Here is a 20,719-nt window from a genome sequence, read left to right as displayed (position 1 = left end):
ACTGTAGTGGACAGAAATGGAATTGTTATGCCTCACTTGCAGAAAACAAGGTTTTAAGACTAAATTACTTGTAAAGACAGACATTTCTTGCAGTGTGAGAACATAAATCAGCTGAAGTCAGGAAAAACAGACCTTCAGCAGGTAGAGCCCATCTGTTTGCTGCTGGTGTATTGATCCCAGAATACCATTAAGCCATTTCTTTAAGGATTCCACTGCATCAGCACCTGAAGCTACAGTACCTTCCTCTGCCCTCGTCGGCCTCGGGCAGACCGTTAATGGTCCGACCATCCCTGTAATGATTTTTGACTTGCCTGTCCAGTGATGGAATGTAACTAAGTACATTTACTCAAGAAGGCCACTGTACTTAAGTACAATTGCATGGTTCTTTACTTGACTATTTCCATTTTTTACATTTCCATTTTACTTTTACTCCATTTATAAAATATGGTGTATTATTATATATTAAGTATATAAAGTAATTTGAATTAGCCCCACTTTTACCAGATGTTAGACGCTTGAAAGAGTCATTTATTAATCTCAGTTTTATTATGAAATTTAATTTATGCCTTCTTTTTAAATGATTTTAATTTCATCTCCACTATTTTGTTCTTACAGCAAATACAGCGTGTTAATTATGATATAAAATGATGGCGGTGTTACCTTTGGCTGTAAAATCAAGTTGGCATGAGAAAACAGAGAATCATTAGCACAATCAACACTTGCTGCATGCCAAAGCCCGGCTGCTACGATCTCATCCAACTCACAAATATACGGCTTTGAAAGAGAAATTAATGACACTCAGATTACAATTGATCTCTCTTTATATCAACTGGGATGTAGTGCACACATTTCAGGTGGTGTGCTTGTGCGGGTGCGTGTGTGTGTGTGTGTGGGTGTGTGTGGGTGTTTCTAGCTTGTCGGCTTGGAAGGAGGGTCTAACGCAAGATTTCTCAGACTAATTAACACCTCAGTAACAACAACACCAGCATGTGTTTCTACATACATTTCCCAGCAGCTCTGTTTTTATTTGAAACACTGAGAAGAGAGTAGCTCAGCATGTGTGCTTGGAGACTTATGGGAAATGTGGGGAGAGTGTTTTTGAGTATGTGTGTCCTATCATAGATCATGTTGGGCAAATGCTGCATGTTGATACACTATTGGAGTATTGTTGGTGCATAGGCAAAAGGCAGCTTGGTGTTAGTGCTCGCATCTGCGTCATATCGGCAAGATGCACAAAGATCAGATATTTCAGTAGGGTTTTATGACAAACAGACAGACGTGGGATGAAAGGCCAATAAGGCCCATAAAACGAGATGCATTTGTAGTTATATTGCTGTAGGTTTTTTCTGAGATGAGAGTGAGATGGGTTTTTTAAATATAAATGAAAGGCCTGACATTTTTTTCTGAGCAGTAGAGTAATCATGGACAGGAAAAGGAAATTAAAGCCTTTTGTAAAACGCATTACTGGCAACATACAAACAAAAACTCAACATCTTAAACAGTAGAATACTCCCCAAGTAATTATTAAACTAAGCAAAATGTAAATAATTAAGAAGAAGAGAAGAAATGCTTGGTCCTCCTCCCAAAAAAATTGGATGTAGTGGGCCAATTTGACCAAAGCAGGAGAGAATAGAGTATAAAGAATTGATTTTTCCTATTGTGTTTTAATACTGCTATTTCACATTTATCCAGCGTAGTCTGACCTGTAACTTTATTTATATTCCAATTCCATAGAAGCTATTGAAATATGAAAATAACATTTGTCTAAATTAAAATGAAATGTGTTTTGCTGTAACAGCTGTGCTGTTTCCAGATGTATCTTAAATCCTCCACCAATTTCATTTCTAAGCATTGGTTCAAAACACAAACGTGTTTTTTCTAAAATGTGCTGCATCAATAAAAGACAAAGAGCTGCAATGTTCAGTGTGATCTCATACCTTTCTTTGAGGCTCGGTAAAACGGCAGCTACGTGATTAATGGCGAAGTGGCATCACATCAAAATGGGAGTGGGGGGATGGGTGAAGGAGTGGAAAAGGTAGAAAGGGAGAGAGCAGAAACACACTAAGGAGGATGAGAGAAACGATGAGGGAGGAATTGTACAAGGGAACGTGTGTGCGAACGAGAGAGGTGGATTATTTAGCAGGAGGGCAAAAAAGAAGGAAGGAAGCAGAAATAGAGATAATCGCAGAAAATGAAGTGAGGAAAGGAACCGACAGCACTGTGGCTGGTTCATACAGAGTCCAAAGGTAAACCACAGTGAGGTAGAGTATGATGAACAAACCAAGCAGCAGCGGCGGAGTCAGTGAGTCCAATCCACATTGTGTAATCTCACACTTCCCCTGGGATTAAGACAGCTGAATTCACCATCAAAGTGGCAATATTTCTTTGTTTCCTTTCTTCTTTGTTTGCATTTCATTACCCGTCTTCGTTTTTTTGTTTTATAGCAGCAGCTTCATCGCCCATTTGGTTACAAGTCAAAATATGGTCCTTTGTGCAGCCACAAATCTCACAAGATGAGTATTATCTTTCATCCCTATGTGCCTTTGCAATACATACTAGTGATTCACATTCTCCTCTGTGTGTGATTTCATTTCAATGTGGGCTATAAATTAATAGCTCCTGCCTCAGTGTCCCTTCCATCTTCCGAAGCACTGCTTGTTCCTCCTATATCGGTACAAGTCCAATTGGCCGGTGAACACTCCGTGTCCGATTAAGACTTGCCAGACTCTGATTTTTATTGGCTGTGTAATGGTGCAGAACCTAAACATTTATCAGGGTCAATGTGCAGTATGTAGTACAAGCTATTAGGGAATGCAGAGAAGGCAAGGAGGCAAAGGAAGTTAGAAAAAGCAATAGTTGCCCGAATGGAAATTAAAGATATCACAAGCAAAAAACTGTATAGATTTTGCTTTTGCTACAGCTTGGCGCTGCCTGCTTTGCATTAATGACAAAATACTTTACCATAGAAAGTTGGGGCACTATAGCAAAACATTGTATCGTTCAGAGGGTTTTGGCCTCCAAAAGCTAGAGCCTCATAGAAAAATGCTGAATATCGAGAAAATAATTTGTAAAATGCAAATAGGGAAGGTTATCAGATCTGTTTCTCAAAGTTCTAACTCCACCCTAACTAATTCTAGTTTGGCCTGACCTACCTGGCTAAAAAGAGGATGAATGTATCAGTTGTTTTAGGTTTGGGTGCATTGTGTCCTCACCCAGGTGCTGGCTGTCCCACTGCAAACCTCTGGTTGACAAATCTGTGTATAATCCCCTAATGTTCTTAATCCTGGGGTCACATTTAAAAAATGGATGAGAAATTAATCTGCCGTCAAGTCTGTCAGGTATATTTTGTCAGTGCCAGCGCTTATTTTCAACCAAATCCTTTTCGATGAGCCAATACGGCCTAACCACCAACCAAACCCGCCATACAAATCCCTTTGTACAGACTCTGTCAAATGTTCTATGTCCTTCTGTCCTTGTACTGTGAAGATTTCATTAAAATGGAGAAGTTAAAAAAACTAAACACCCAAAGCACAGATCACAAATAAAAAGATTGGGTGTTCTACTTCCCGGATCTTTTATAAAGCTGCAGTGGTGAGGAGACAGAGAAACTATTGTGGCTGGATACAGAGAAAACTACTTTTCAGCCAGAACAGAGCAGATGCTTTTGCTCCCTTGGCAGACAGAAAGTTAGAAACTTGGTCACATTGTAGAAATGCGTTTAGGCTTCCTCCCCCACATGGATGCAAACATCAAGTATGTTTTGTTTCAATGTCTGCCATGTCTGCCATATCTGCCTATGCCATGCTATGCCGTGCATATGTGCTGCAGTAACCAGGCTAATTTCATTGCTTCTGGCTGAGTGGGTTCAAAAAGACCCACATTCACTGTTTTTCTTCTGTTTGCTCTCCCCCCTTTCATGTATTAATCTGCGCAAAAGGCAGAATTAAAGCAGCGATCCCCCGGAGCCAGCCTTCTCTTTTCAGAATGGTAAAAGAGGAGAAATTGGGAGGACATGCTTGTTTTGTGGCAGAGGGCTTTCAGGATTCACTCTCAGGTGAAAGTTCTGGTTTAATCTGTCACATTTTCTAAAAGGCAACACTGAGCAGAGGCTGTTGTAAGAAGAAAAAAACGTGTTGGCATTTGCTTTCTTCAAAATAATATTCCTATAGTTACATTTAGTTGGGCAGTCTTTGGGAAATATAAAATATTAAGAAAATAAGACAAATAACCACCAGTTTTGGTGTTTTGTGATTTAAAAAAAACACAAGAACAAGGAACCTCCATCTGCTCCCCCATCAAATATAATCATATGTTTAATCCCTCCTGTACAGAAAACGCATTTACTTTGTGGTTTGATTAAGGGATCAGGTCATCCACAATTTATATATATAAGACACGTTTGCTTCATTCTCCCAATTAACACAAATGTATGATCTTCCAAAGAACACTTTTTTCCGTTACTTGCAGATCAGGAGCTTTGTACAAAAAACGTTTGACTCATTTCCGAGCAAGCCCATGACATCCCATGTTGACAGCCTCCTAGAACTGGACCCGAACAGTAGAGGATTGATATCCCAAACTTACAAGCTCATTAACAATATCAACCCACACTCCTTGGAAAATGTAAGAATGGCCTGGGATTCAGATCTTGGAGTAGTTATAACAAATGACCAATGGGACTCTATTTTAGACTTGATATATACATCATCTACATCCGCTAAACACAACTTAATACAGCTAAAAGTAGTCCACAGGGCTCATTACACTAACGCTAGATTGGCAAAAATGTACCCTAACTCTGATCCGTTATGTCCTCGATGTAAAGGCCAGCAGACCTGTTACACATGTTTTGGTTATGCCCGAAACTCTCCAACTTTTGGATAAGTATTTTTAAAGCTCATAGTGAGATGTTTGCAACTCAATTTGACCCAAACTCAATTTGCACACTCTTTGGCTTAACACCAGAGGAACTCCGTACTCGTTTACCAAATGAAGCCAATGTGGTCGTAGCCTTCACAACACTCCTTGCTCAACGTTTGATCTTTCTGAGATGGAAGCAACGTGCCCCTCCATCGTTCTCCCACTGGGTCAAAGATGTCATGTATTTCTTAACACTTGAAAAAATGAAATATACTGAAATATATCAGAGCTTCCTCCCAAACCTTTGGTAAAGTATGGAGACCTTTTCTAGATTACTACGACTCCTTACAAGAATCTCTCGACAAAGACTAATGTGGATCCCCTATCCGTCCCATAGCAACAGTGAGCAGCCCCCCTCCTTTTTTTATATTACATTTTTTTTATTTGGTTTTCTTTAGCTATTAACCATTTCATTTCTTATATGTAACTTCTTACTTTATTATTTGATGATCGATTAATGCAATTACTTTTGATATTATGTCTACAGCTCCATCACCTGAATGTACCTGAATTTACCCAAATGTATACATTCTATAGACTGTAACTCTACAGTGGGTGGGTAGGGTCGGGAATGAGGTTTTCAATTCCAATCTGTAATTGTCTTCAGACAGGTGTGAAGCCTCTTCCCTGGGGGGATAACTGTGAAAATCAATAACACATATTTACAAAAAAAACACAAGAGACAAATAGTAAACAAGTACACAGACAGACAGCGTAGACACCTGATAATATAAAGTGTTTCAATTATTCTGAGTCCTTTTAGGATTGATTTGGCTGTATTTTGGAATCTGTTCAACTGTCCTCATCTAACACCTATTTCCTGGGGAGTTGTCAGTATGATGTAAGATGGCTGCCATGATTGTAAATAAAGGTGCCAGCACTCCAGCTCCATCACTCACCTCTGCCAGTCCGGCCTTGTCCCTCAAATAAAAACACACTCTGGTCACACAATATAATATATCATATCTGCAATTCCAAATCACAATGTTTTTCTTTCGATGTCCTTCTCATGAGGAAACCACCAAGAAACAAGAATATCTGCTTATCAAACACCAATCTACTCCCCAAGTCTCCCCTGACATGACGATGCTGCTGTAAATCATATGTAATGTTTAGAGAAAACATCTAAATGGCTAATGTAAAAGTAGAAAACATCTTTTACTAATACACATGATCATAATTTTTGACTGGTCACAAATCAGCTCTATGTTTTATAGTTGAGCAGTAGTAGTTTTTTTGTTAGAGATTATTAAATGCGAAGGGGCTTTTTTATATTTATTTCATTATCCTTCCTTACAGCAGGAACATTTTACAGTTCTGTGACAAACAATACAATTCCTTTTCGATGAAGTGCCTTTGGACAAAAAGATTTTGAATTTGAATGTTACATTAAAAATCTTTCCGAACTGCTGTCCTGCCACACTTTGAAAGCTGACATTTTCAGACGCTTCCGCTTCTTTGAACCTGTACCAGTCTGATTTTAAATCATGATATATGTTCCTTAGATGATACTGGTAAGTTCCTTTTTATACTATGGAAATAAACAGATACTGTATATTTAATCACATAGGGTTGAGTTTTTTCTCTGGAACAGCCTGCCTGCTGACCTAAGAATATTGTATTACATTATACTCAAACTTGAGCCCTTTTTTGTTAGTGCTTACATGTAAGTACTGAATATTTATCTTGTTATATTATGTTCTGCATTGTGTTTAATTATGTGCATTTCTATATGTGCAAATGTTTGTGGAAATGGAGAATTTAATTTGAAATCAAAATGATCTTTTCTTTTTTTGACAACACCGCTAAAAATGAGCGGGAGCAGCATATGGTAACTTCAATAATATTTTTTTTTATCCTGAATTATAGTGGATATTGTCATGATGAGGTGGCCCACATTGCTCATAAAAGTAGTTTCTTCCACCCTCACAGTATACACTCAAGGAGAAGAACTCTCCTTCGATATTAGGGTGTCTCTTTGTCGATGATTCATATTAAGGGAGGAAATACATCTCTAACAATCTCTGCCTTCACCCTTAGCACCTGCAATCACGTGAAATTGGAGGTGTTCCTGCAGTGTTTTGCCTTGTAGTCTTAAAATAGCTTGCGTGCAGCCTTGATGTGTTCTTCTGCAGTTGTCAGGATGGGTAAGGCCACTAGATAAATGCATAGGGCCTTGAGATTACTTTATGTGCACATATAGTGCATTTGCATCGTCTTAGATGTGTGAATCTGAACCAAGTGATGTGATGTACACATTTTACATACCGTCTATCACTATGTGGCCTGTAACCTGACTGTCATGACTACAAAAAAATGCAGACACACAGGTACGGTATAATCTCTGCTGAGTCCTGCAACACTCACATGATATAAATGCATGGCAGCATGCATAATTGCATTGGAACATACCTCAATAATTTTGCCATTTTGCTGGAGTTTGAAACCAGCTTGAATATTGCCGGACAATAAAACGACTAAAGCGTCACACATTATGACGGTTGCATTTAGACTTTGCGCAGTACAGTACATTTGTAAAGATGTATTTATAATTGTCCTTTTAATTCTGTGACGCTGTCAAGTATGCTGCACCTTGGTTTTTTAAAGGTTTTGTAGTAGGACATTTAAGGACAAACTGAATGCCTAAAAAACATACAGATGAGCAGCAGAGAAAAGAGAGAGAGACAAAGATGCACACAGGCATGCACTGCATTGCATCAGATTGAAGTTGACAAACGGTTCTTCTTTTTTCTATTTTTCTTTTTTTAAATTCATGACTTAGGAAGAATTCTCGGGTCCCTGCTGAGTTGGAGATGGATGTGCCGGTGCTGCTGGTCTTCAACTTCTCCCGGCTTTGCAGAGTCATCCAGGCTGGGGAATCATGAAGAGACCAGCCCCTCCCAGATCACTTGCAACGAGCAGCTTCATGTATCTCATTTTATTTCTGTTTCATTATTTCATTCTAACCCGCTCTCCTTTGTGTGGGCATATTCTTTAGCACTTTCTCTTTTTTCCTCACTCAATCTTTTGTTTTTGTTCTGACCTTCACAAGGTGTGTGCGACCTTCTCCTCTCTTCAGGCTACTTTCTTACATCCTTTGTCAAATGAGAGAAGAGAATATGAGCAGAGCTGCAGAAAGGGCAGCTCCCTCAGTATTCAGAATCATACTCTGTTTTTTTATTGTTCCTGGAGAGTACAAGGAAAGTCCTAAACTAAATTCATATTCAGACACTGAGAATATATAGCTCATCATAAAGGCTAATGTTGGATTTGATGCATAGAGACTACTAATTCCCTTAGACTACTCTGTTATGGAGTACAAGTATTGGTATGTCTTATGGAAGCCGCATCAGTATTACAACATTGCAGAGTGATGAGATCCTGTACAAGGTGTGTCCTGCAGTGGGGAGTTTTGAGTACAGAGTCAGTGGGTGTGGCTAACATCTTCACTGCACCAAGGCAAAACTTCCACTGGGTATATACAGTAGGCTATATCTGTGTGATAGGTCAGGCAACACAAGCTAGAGTAGCAGACACAAAGTACTGCACCTCACACATTGCTGGTGTACATGAATCCCACTTTTATTTTCCACAGAAAAAAATGATGTTTTTTTTTCTTCTGGTTTGTTTTGGTTACATTGAAACCATTATGAAAACCTGTAGCACCGGAGCAGATTTCTATTGCCCATTCTTTGATCAAAATATCAATTTGTGCTATTTTTCACTTTTAATCAGCTTTGATTAGGGAGAAACATTTACTTCTTGGATATAAAAAAAAAGACTAGCATTTCATTTCTTTTTCCAGTCATTTGCAAAATAAAACGGAGAACTGTATATCTTAGTATTTTTTTTTGTTCTTCATTTAGATCACAACAAACACATTTAAAGCAAATAAAAAAATTGGGCGGCATTTAGCACAATCCAAGCAGGGAATCAGCTTTCATGATGATTATTATATATTTATATATTTATATGTATACATATATATCATGTTTATGTACAAGTATGGCACTTGATTACACAAAAGCAAGAAAAACACTTCACAAATAAAAGCAGTGGGCGCTTTGGTGTGTCATAAATTAAGGAAGTCACAGACGTTAGCGTGTGCAGCAAATTCACCAGATACTGTTTTGCAAGTCAGCTATAAAGCAATGGAATGGTTACATATGTTAAGGTCAGTGGTGCAACACAGGCAACAAAAAAACATGAATTACGATGAATTATTTCAACTAGTCGAACCATAGTCTGTCAGGAATTGTATATGCAAATATAAATCTGGATGATAGATCTGTCCTTTAACCAATGTGTGTGGTGCCATTTAATTAGGTTGATGCCAAAAACAGGTGGAAAGAAAATGTCTTAAAAACACCGTCAGGTCAGTAGCACATTTCGGATAAGGTCAGGCCCTCAAGTGTTCACTTCTTAGTGCAATTTTTGCATTTACTCTCTTCAAGTACAGCAGAACAAGCCCACAAAGAGTAAATGTGTGAACACGTTAACATGGTCTCCATTAAGCATCTTACAGAGTATAAACGTTACTAAAAAGTTGCATCAGTGCAATAATAAATAAGTAAACAAACGTGTAACCCACGCTTGCCATGAAGTCCTTAAAAGACCAACAAATCAAAGAAATCTGCCCACTCTTAAAGTCATGACACGAATTAGGCGTGCGGAGCTGTCCATCAAGTCCATCATGGTTTTTACATGTTTTCGCTGCTTCTTTTCCATGTGTTACACATAAGCAGAGTCACTGGACTGAGTGCGGCCGAAATTAGGCACACTCATCCTCGGCAAGTCCTTATTTCTGATTTCGTAAATTGACTTCCGTCGAGCCTGCACACCTCGCACGGCCGTTTTGATTTTCCTCCACCCCAAATGATTGAGTTCTGCCAGGTTCAACACCACACAGAACCCGCTGACCGCGAACATGAAGACCAGGAACACAGTCTTCTCCGTGGGTCTGGAGACGTAGCACTCGACATCTTTTATGCAGGGGTAGCGATCACATTCGTACACCGACGGGACGTTGAATCCATACAAGAAGTACTGACCCACCAAAAAGCCAATTTCCAGCGCGTTTCGGAAAACCACTTGGATGATGTAAAACCTGGAGATGCCCTCTTGTCGCCTCATTTTGGACTTTGTAGTTCTCATTGCCGAATTAGGGATCTCTTTGACTTCTAAACAGTCCGGCTCAGCTTCTTTGGTGGAGTTCTCTGTGTTCTGAAGTACTCCATTGATAATGGTGTTCTTTATCTTTTTGCTCTCGTCTCGCTTCAGTGAATCTTGATCCTTATCTAGTGTCAGATAGACTGTTGAGAACCGCCGCTCCTTCTGCTTGGCCGACTGATGCACCGAGTACGTGATAAAACAAAGACTCGGAGTGCATACCATGATGATTTGAAAAACCCAATATCTAATGTGTGAAATGGGAAATGCCTTGTCGTAGCATGCCTGGTTGCAGCCCGGTTGTAAGGTGTTACAAACAAACATGGTCTGCTCGTCATCATAGACAGTCTCTCCAACTATTGCTACGATTAGAATCCGGAAGATGACCACCACTGTTAGTAGGATCCTAAAAAGCAAGCAAACAAACAAACAATGTGAAAAATAAGTGTAAATATATGTGTGTTCACTGATACAAATGTGGTTCAGTTGTGCGCAGCCTCGATGGCTGGAGCGCTCACAGTCCAATTCGGGTGTGTTGGATTTAGGGAGCTGTCCAGTGCTGAAACCGGACGCTCTTGAGGAGAATGTGTTTTTTTTACTGTGTTCTTGTTAATATGCGTGTATTGGTGTGTTTGTTTGGTGTGCATTTTCTGATTTTGATGGCTGAAATGAAATGACATGTCAGCAATTGCCATCGCTTTGATTGTACCTGTGTGAGCTTTGTTAACCGAGAGAGGTGACAACGCCGACTCTCTCTCAATCTCTTTCTCCACCGGTGAGTGCACAACCACCACCATTCAAACTCACCAATACCAAACATCAAAGGGATAAGTGGATGGATGAATACATTAAATGGTGTGAATTTGTGTTTGGTGTAGGCTGTTTGCGACACCATCCCATCTTCTGAGAGGACAGCTGTCAACTGGTTTACTTAGCTGTCTCGTTTAGAAGCAGGAAAAAAGGGAAAATCTGTGAAACTAGAGAGAAAAATCCACAACACAGACACGAAGGACTAGGCACCATGCTACAGGAGATCCTTGAAGCACAACACAGAAACGGGGGACTGGGAACCATGCTAAAGACGATCCTGGAGGCTGCTGCGGTTCTTCAGTTGTTGTTGTTTTTTGTTGATCATCTTACCTTCCTATCATAGTAGAGTGCTGCTGGACAGCAGCCTCCAGGAGCCTCTCTAGTATAGTCCATTCCCCCATTTCTGTGCATCCGGAGAAGACTAGAGCACAACGGCACTCTGTTCAAATCCCTCCAAAAAACCGCGTTATTTCCCGTCCTGTCTCTCTCTGACTCTCGTTGTTTTCAGTCTCCAAAGCGTCCGATTTTAGCTCAAAAAGGCATCCGTTACAGGATGCTGCTGCCGTCCCCGCTTCTCTCCGTCTCTCTGCGCGCTATCTGGTTGGTTATGTGCAGAGCGCACCGCGCCAGTAAGCGTCCTGCTGTGTGTGCCGAGCGCTCCCACGACGTTGCCACACTTTTCCTTGTCATGGGAGTCTGAAGGGCTGATTACTATAAGCCCTCCTATTTTCGATCTTCAGGTCAGGTTGATGGGCTGCGCGCTGCGCCTGGATGGAGGGAGGTTGGATTTAATGTCTTGCCAGCGTTAATCCGCCTTTAAGTAGTCTTCCCCCTCCCATGCGTCACGTACGCGCAGACAGGTCGGTGGAGCGCAGCCAGGAGTACCAGGACTTCTGATGTTCAATATTTCAGTTTTATATATCGTTCACAATTATAGTGTTGTGTACACCATTTTGGGCTATCGCATTTTTCAGTTTATATACTTTAACATGGTTGGATCCGCCTGAAAATCAAACCCCCAACCCTGGCTGTATTGTTATCACTCAACTCACTGAGCTATATAACCATGTGCACTAAAACAATATTCATCCATTCTGGGACAGGGCTGGTGGGTGCACCGTGTTCTGGGCGCTGGGGTCAAGATGACTTCCGTGTGTTTATAACTTGTGATCTTTGTAATACAGATATTTTAAAAGAAGTGCAGCCATGCCTATACTATATAGCATATTGCATATTTTAACAAAAGCTTTTGTTATGTGGTATATCCGAAACATGGGGGAAAACGACTTAATCAATGGACCCAGTCTTATGGCTTGGAGCGGACCGCCTCACATGCCCAGAGGCATCTGGTACCTCCCCATTGTGCAGGCCGGCTCGGCTGCTAGAGCTGTTGTTTTTACCTCGGGCAAAGATGATGTTCTGGACACAGTGAGTGAAAGTACCATCCGAGTTGCTAATCGCTTTACGAGGCAGCCTGCCGCTCTCTCTCTCTCTCTCTCTCTCTCTCTCTCTCTCTCTCTCTCTCTCTCTCTCTCTCTCTCTCTCTCTCTCTCTCTCTGTGTCTCTGAGTGGAGGTTTAAAAATAGAAGCAAAATATGTGACCCCGCCCAGTATATAGCTCTCTGAGATTTGATCAATTTAGAACGCTGCATTGTGTGTGCACTAATATTACACTGTTGTGTGGTTTGATACTGAATATTGTAATACGGCCTGTCTTTTTTCTGTATATCTGTTTAAATAGTTTAATATAACCATGTATTCTATATATTACTAGCGTCATCTACATTTGTCCAGTATGTTTGCAGGAATAAGTACGAGTACTTTGTCGAATCTGGGAAATTGGGGATTACCGATCACGTGACAGCAGTGTTTTTACTCAATGAAACTTTGTGCGGTTAATTTCTCCTGAGGTGGCTTATCCTCTCCGCTCACTGTAATCTTTTCTAATTCAAATCTTTAATAACCTTTACTCATCCATCACGTGACAGAAGGACAGAGACTCGCTGCTTTCGAGAGACAGGGAGGGAGAGTTTTATTCTAAGCCACATCCCGAAAAACACCACTATGTTTCAGATTTAATCAGAAAATAAATAAATAAAGATGCGTCCCCTGCAATTCCCGATTCTCGTTTATTTATAAACCTGTACATATCCACATATAAATTGCACTTGAGCGTAAACAAATTATTTGACGACAACACACGAATTCTAGCCTTGGAGACATAAATTGGGTTGTTGGCAAAGAAAAGGGGAGGTAACAGGAGGAGAGGAAGGGTGCAGTCTGGCGCTTAGAAGCACTTCCTGTGGACGATAGAGGGTCCAGCCTCGTCATATTCTTGCTTGCTGATCCACATCTGCTGGAAGGTGGACAGAGAGGCGAGGATGGATCCGCCGATCCACACCGAATACTTCCTCTCAGGGGGGGCAATAATCTAAACACAAACACATTTGTTAATTTCAGAATCTGTCAGTGAAATGTCACATTCATATTCACTGAACGGTCGGTCACCTTAATCTTCATGGTGCTGGGGGCTAGAGCAGTGATCTCCTTCTGCATGCGGTCAGCGATACCAGGGTACATGGTAGTGCCGCCGGACATGACGTTGTTCGCGTACAGGTCCTTACGGATATCAATGTCACACTTCATGATGCTGTTGTAGGTGGTTTCGTGAATGCCAGCAGATTCCATGCCTGTGCGAACACAGCGGACAAGTTAGTGGGTTTTTACCTCCTGCTGCAAAGAACACATTCGGTACCGGCGTCATCTGTCGTAACAGGTGCTGAAATGGACAGCTCCGCCAACAGCTGCGCTCTCTGTGGTGCAAATGTGAACAATAAGCCCCTGCTTTAGATTACTCGTGTCTATTTATCGGCCATGAAGTGGTAAAGCCGAAGGTGCATAAACTGTGACCACCAGTCGGTGAATGTATTTAGCCAGCCAATCACTAATGAGCAGTGGTGAGAACTGGTGTTAATTCATGAGAAGATGTTACGTTAGCACATTATCCTGGATTTGGTTGTTGTTGTAATGATAAGATTATTATTTTAAGATGTAGAATACAAGTTGATTTGTGCCCTAAAACTGTAATAAATACAAAATAGTATGTATTTGTTTACAATAACGATTATGTTTTACTTAAGGCTAACGTAAATGACAATTAAGAATGAAAGTAAAATTCTTATGACACATTTAAAGGTCTTCATGGGACAGTGTCGCTATAACTAAATGAAGTCTTCGATGTGTGCGCTCGCCCTTACGCACCAATAAATGAGGGCTGGAAGAGAGTCTCTGGGCAGCGGAAACGCTCGTTGCCGATGGTGATGACCTGACCGTCGGGCAACTCGTAGCACTTCTCCAAGGAGGACGAGGAGGCGGCGGTGGCCATTTCATTCTCAAAGTCCAGAGCCACGTAGCATAACTTTTCCTTGATGTCACGCACGATCTCGCGCTCAGCTGGAGGGGATCAGATGTCTTTCAAGTCAGTAAAATGTGCATCACCAAAAAATATGGGAGGATTATTTCATGTGCGTGAGTATTGTCACCTGGTTTGCCATTGCTCAAACAATTTATTTGAATGAAAAGTTATCTTTCTCCAAAACAAAGTTTCTTATTTCCATGTTGACCAACTTTAAGATGCAGGTAAATGATTGGAACATCAAACAGAAATGTTTTTTTTTCTTCTCTGAATATTTAGGGTCATGATGTGTAAATAAATTAAAGTAATGATAACTTGAAAATACAGGCCTACACGATGCTATGATAACCCAAATTCGTTAGAAGTATGACGTATGTCGTCTATACTCACCGGTTGTGACAAAAGAGTATCCACGCTCAGTCAGGATCTTCATGAGGTAATCTGTGAGGTCACGACCGGCCAAATCCAAACGCATAATGGCGTGAGGAAGAGCGTAACCCTCATAAATGGGCACGTTATGGGTCACACCGTCACCGGAGTCCAGCACAATACCTGATGATGCATACGTGGACATTGCATTATATGTACTAACTCACTGCACAAAATCACGTTCACACCTCGTTCATACCTGTTGTACGTCCAGAGGCGTACAGAGAGAGTACGGCCTGGATAGCCACGTACATTGCAGGCACATTGAAAGTCTCGAACATGATCTGGGTCATCTTCTCTCTGTTGGCCTTTGGGTTGAGGGGGGCCTCTGTCAGCAGGGTGGGGTGCTCCTCTGGGGCCACGCGCAGCTCGTTGTAGAAGGTGTGGTGCCAGATCTTCTCCATGTCGTCCCAGTTGGTGATGATGCCGTGCTCGATGGGGTACTTCAGGGTCAGGATGCCTCTTTTGCTCTGTGCCTCGTCGCCGACGTAGGAGTCCTTCTGGCCCATGCCAACCATGACGCCCTGATAACAACAAGGATCACGGAAACGTCTACCATCACAGGGTATTATAACTACCACAATACGCAGAATTAAACTGTTTTCCGAATAAGAACGGTCGGTTTTCCTCAGTTATCAGTTTAAAAAAAAAAGATGCGTAATTACGCACGGGGGACCTGGCACTCTTTTAATAAAGCCATCGATTGTTTGATATAAACAACTGAAAGTGATACTCATCTTTCACGTTTGTGGACTTTATGCATATAGTTTACTTTACCTGGTGACGCGGGCGCCCAACGATGGAGGGGAAGACGGCGCGAGGTGCGTCATCACCGGCGAACCCAGCCTTCACCAGGCCGGAGCCGTTATCACACACCAGGGCAGTAGTCTCTTCCTCGTCACACATGATTTCAGCTCTGAAACACACACGGCGGTGCGCGTGCACACCCACACAGTGGCACTGTTAGATCCAGTATTAAAAGCACCTGTTTGTTTGGGATGGGTGATTCAAGTTTTTCTTTCTTTTCAGACACGACAAACACATTTTCGTGGACAAAAAAGGAGGCTGTTGCTGATGCTAATATGATATACTCTAGAAGTGCATGTGATTGGGTTAGTATTTGGATTTTATTTGTCAGGTCACTCGAGCTGTAAAAAAATGGTAATCTTGCTTTATTATTTTACAACAACTTTAATCCACAATCCGCAAAAAGAAGATGGTGAACTATACCTGCCGATGTTGTGAGATGATCCGTTTTAGTAATATGTTGACATTTGGTTAAGCAAAGGTGTAAATCACGGCCACTGGTGTTAAAATGTATCGATCCTATTGGGATAAATCCAGTGGTTGGCTCTTTTCAGTTCTTCGGTCAGCCATGCAGTACTCACCAGATCAGCACCAGGCACCGGATATTGAGTGTGTGTAAACCAGGGGTACCGAACTGTCCCGTCAGACCCATTTATATACCCAGACAAGTGTCCATATTTGGTAGCCCACTGCACCATTGACTACAGCCACTCCATGAAGGGCATAGTAGAGGGATCTCCCGCGCAGACATCTGTGCCACGCCGCCTTTGCGGGGCAGCGTTGAGGACAGACAGACAGACTTCCCTTTGATCCTGCCCATGAATCACGATAATAATACTTAAAACCCCCACCGTAGAAGGCCTACTCTATATGACAGCGACAATATGACACACATCTGTCTTATTTCAGTATCATATTCATAAAATATCAGTGTTTTAATAAAGGCAAACAGAGTAAAACATCCAATTGAAAGACAAAAGCCATCAGTAGAATCAATAGATTTTAAACAGAGCCAATACCCAAGCCACATCTCTAAATGACCAAAAAGGGTCTGATGAATTGTAAAAGTAGTAAATAACCACAATTTGTGGTATTCTAAATAATACGTGAATCCATGTTTTGTGTGTGTCTGTGTCTCTGGAAAGGTCTCCGCATAAATGAGTTTAGACTGGCAGCAAATAGCCCTACAGTACAACATGAAGAGACCACTTGTGCCACACAGCTGGTGTCAGCAGCTGTTTAACTCTATTAGAAGCTCCAAACCCCACATTTCAGATTTGTGTGAACAAAGAGGGGGAAGCCACTGCTTTGGACCTGACATAACCATTTTAGTACAGCGTCAGTGTCAATGCAGTTTTAGTAAATCTCAAGCACATATTTTCATAAACAAAAGCATTTTGATAGACTCATATGACAATTAAAATATATCTTTTGCCGATACATTCATATTTTTTATTTGCATGAAATCAATAAGTTTCCATAATTCTAATGAGCTGCTTGGACAGTATTGATATGGTGGCCATGTAACACGATGTGTCTGCATATGGAACATTTTGAAAAAATTAAAATTCATGCTTTAGTCATGCATTCCTATATCCCCATTTGCATTTTTCGCTTTGATTGACATTTCATATGAAAATCGTAATGCCAACCATATGCTAAACCGCTTTTCAACGTCCTTGGCACAGAATTCCAACTGCAGAACACAATATTCAGTCATAAAAAAGATCTAACAGGAAGAAATGCTTTGGCCTGGGTATAATATCAAAGGTTATCGCGGTGCATTGAATTTATTCTCCTTGGCATATTTCTCTTCCTCTGTCTGAACACATACTGGTACCTCAGACACCAGCCACTGGTCTGGTAATTACCTTTTTATACAATAAAAGTCAAGGCAATGCAATTTTTCATGTAAGAAACCTTTACAGATAAATCAAAAGTAATGCTGATACTTTTGGTTGTGTACGACATCAAAACAATGAAGAAAAAGGAACATCTCTTGTTGTGACACATGCCATATTTCTTTCTTTATTTCTGCACTGAGGAAAGAACAAGACATAGGAAATGACATTGCCGGTTTACTTGAAACAGACAGGGAGCGAGCTCTGAAGGCTGTGAAATAACATTGGCTAAGAGCAGTGGATGGTCCCACCACAAGGAGGACAAGACAAAAGGGCACAGCAAGCCATGAATCATATGCTGCTGTCACCCGACCCCGAGCCATAACCCTTCACTGTGTGACTCTTTGTTTTGGTCTTATGTAATGAATGGTAGGCTGTGGTCTGCTTTAAGCATCATTTTGCCCCATTATTCAAATAATGATAACATTTTATGACCAGAGCTTAGTTAAGTCCGTCTATGGAGAACAGAACTGTTAAGATCAAGAGGGACAGGTGGACTTTCAACATTCATTTGCCCTTGTGCCCAAAATATGAAATTGTTGTAAAAAGATATTTCAGTGTTTAGCACTATCTTTTTTCCATGGTGCGTTCAGGTACTTTCACTGCAAGGGCAAAGGCTCAGGATGTAGATGTTGTTCAGTTTGAAAATATTTGTTGTGCTCATTCTCAGAGCAGCCACGGGTGTGAAAGTTTCATGCCAGAGCCGGGATTAGACACAGAGACACTTGGAGGCTGATGCTACAGTCCTGTAGTGTGACTTCCACTTTAGCACTTTAGCTGCTGCTACTGAGATTGAATCATTGTGGCAAGATCATTCCCCTCCTACACACGACCCCTCTGGAGATCGGCCTCATGAGATAATGAGGACAAAATTGTCCAGAACAAAAAATTATAGATTTCCTATGGGAATTTCACATCATAAAAAAAAAGTTAAACCCTGAGGGGAAGTCATTTGCCTGATGCTGGTGAGGTTCTGTACCTAAATCAATAATGTGCGCATACAAAGGAATGTCCCCATGCTGGATTGTAGCATTTGAGCTGTTCATCAAAAGCTCGCTCAATACAAATGGTCTGAAAGCACTTTGTTCTTTCCAACATGGCGCATGTATCTGTGTTGAGCGTCAGGGGCCATTCAAAGGTCACAGCTAAAGAAGACATTGAACATACTGCTCAGTGAAAGTTAGCTGTCCTCCCTCTTTGGCCTGTGCGCTGAATTCTGAGTGACAAGCTGTTGGCTTATGTTCAAGTCTTCTGCTTGGTACCTTAAAGTAGCACAGGGCTCAGATTGCTGTCCGCATGGCTGCTGTTATCATTGATACTTTAGACAGTTTTATTTTCCTAAAATGCACATTTTTAATTCTGTATACTTTATGAACAGCTCATAGGCAACATGTTTTAGGACTGCACTGAAAAGACACTCGGAAAATAATTTCTGACTCACTGAAAAGTGAGTTACAGATTTACGAGCTGGACCACAACAAAATCTGAATTTTGTTTATGTTAATTATTTAACTGCAACAAATGATCAAACTTGGAAAGGAAATATATCCTTATTATTAATTAAATGGAAAATGTCTCTCAAACAAATTAGGGTTGCTATTTGCATTATTTATTATTATGATTAGGTGTTTAGACTGTAAAATTTCAGAAAATAGTGAGAAAAAAAATCACAAATATATAGAGGACATGACCCCAACAATGGCCGTGCCCAAAGCTACCTTCTTTAACTGAGGCTGAAACTACCACATTATCCAACCTCCAACCATCTGGAAAAAAAACAAGAAAAAATCTCCCTTAAATGTAGTCATTAGGAAACAGGAAACTAGAAACTAGTAAAAGCTCTTCCTCCTGTGGACTAGTGGCCCACTTTGACGCTTTGCAAACTGACATTTCCTACAATAGTCATTTTGCAGCGTACCCACTCCACCTTGTGTGTTTGTGTGTGCATGTGTGCCCGTTTGCGAATATGAGGGTGAAATTACAGAGCAGTATGTGGTTAATTGAATGGGGAGGCCTCTCTTTCGCTCTCCCTCCCTCCCTCCCATGTGTCCCTGCAGCCAGTAGGAGCAGGCTTTTTCCACAACCAGTATCAGACTCTAATGAAGAATTCACCAGCTTGCCTCTCTCTCCCTCCCTCTCTCTCCCTCAGAGCCTCTCAGAGAGGCTCTGTCATCTTGGCTTCAAGGTCTCTCGCCCGCTGTGTCCCCTGCTAAGATTGCCAAAAACACTGAAATCTAAAATAAAATTGGGAATTTTTTTTCTTCTATCCTCAGGATGTTTGGAAGCAGAACTGGGCAGACAAAATAGCGATCTAACTAGGTCTATGACACTCGCATTAATATTGCAATACACTTTTGGGCATTGGCCAGCTCATCTTTTTTAATGAATTTGTCTCAGATTATAACCTGCGTTTAAAAAAAAAAAAAAGGAGTGAGGTTTTGCCACTGTGTGCATCAGTCAGGAGTGAGGGGTAGAAAATTAGGTTAAATAGCGCTTTGGATTGAAATTGAAATATTCATGAATCAAATTGTGCAGGTAGGCTGCTCAGCAAGCGTATTTTGATAATTCTTTATAGGGGGTCCCTAAGTACTGAATCCTGAGCTATTTTGGTGTTAGCAGCAAATGTGCAGTGCCAGTCACAACTGATAGGAGAGCATGTGAGTACACAAACACCTTGCCGAGAAGAAGTTCAGCTAAATAGGCTTTTGCTCCCTGATAGTCTTGCATATATTCAAACCGTTTAATTAAGCTTCTCAATATGCATACCCCTATCTACTTTACGGATGCTGTTATGAAGCTAATTCCTCTCCAGACCCAAAACAGAATTAGTCCTTTACGATCAATGAAGCATTGTTTAAACTTAAAGTATTGCACATTTTACCTCCAAATAGTTCAGGTGTACATCAATGTGTCATTTGGTTGCGTCTCTATTGCATGTCCTGACAACCCCATTTGCTCCACTGGTATTTCATTTGGGTTATTAATCTGTTTCATGTTTTACTTTTTGACTCACCAACTTCAAAAGTGCATCGCAAGATAAAAGTAGAAACGGCGCCTCCGCAAGACTTTTCAGACAAAATATGCCTCTGCAGTAAACTTACTGTAAAGTTTGCTGTGAACAGTGTAAAGTTAGCCTTCAATAGTTGTGAAAGATTCAAAAGTAATTTGAAATTCCACTGGCTGATTCCACATGAAAAGAGTTTTACCTATCAACAAACATCTCCAGTGGTGATAAGGTGTGCAGATGGTTGGTTTGTGAGGTGTTGGT

General features: G+C 41.0%; 2 protein-coding genes across 2 annotated transcripts; both read right to left on the bottom strand.

Moving 5' to 3' along the window:
• Positions 1-9,651: 9,651 nt before the first annotated feature.
• Positions 9,652-11,300, bottom strand: LOC306744523 (gap junction delta-2 protein; the record flags this gene model as incomplete). Its single annotated transcript, XM_079227182.1, has 2 exons — positions 9,652-10,495; positions 11,230-11,300. 2 exons carry the CDS (start codon positions 11,298-11,300, stop codon positions 9,652-9,654), a joined length of 915 nt encoding a protein of 304 aa, XP_079083308.1.
• A 1,720-nt stretch (positions 11,301-13,020) lies between these two features.
• On the bottom strand, positions 13,021-15,649 carry LOC306746325 (actin, alpha cardiac muscle 1-like; the record flags this gene model as incomplete). Its single annotated transcript, XM_079229224.1, has 6 exons — positions 13,021-13,330; positions 13,408-13,589; positions 14,161-14,352; positions 14,705-14,866; positions 14,943-15,267; positions 15,521-15,649. 6 exons carry the CDS (start codon positions 15,647-15,649, stop codon positions 13,187-13,189), a joined length of 1,134 nt encoding a protein of 377 aa, XP_079085350.1. The 3' UTR covers positions 13,021-13,186.
• Between the last annotated feature and the right edge of the window lie 5,070 nt (positions 15,650-20,719).

The sequence above is a fragment of the Taurulus bubalis genome (assembly GCF_910589615.1).
Source record: "Taurulus bubalis genome assembly, chromosome: 1".
NCBI lineage: Eukaryota > Metazoa > Chordata > Actinopteri > Perciformes > Cottidae > Taurulus > Taurulus bubalis.
Note: the sequence above shows the minus strand (reverse complement) of the source record. Positions and strands in the feature narration are given on the sequence as shown.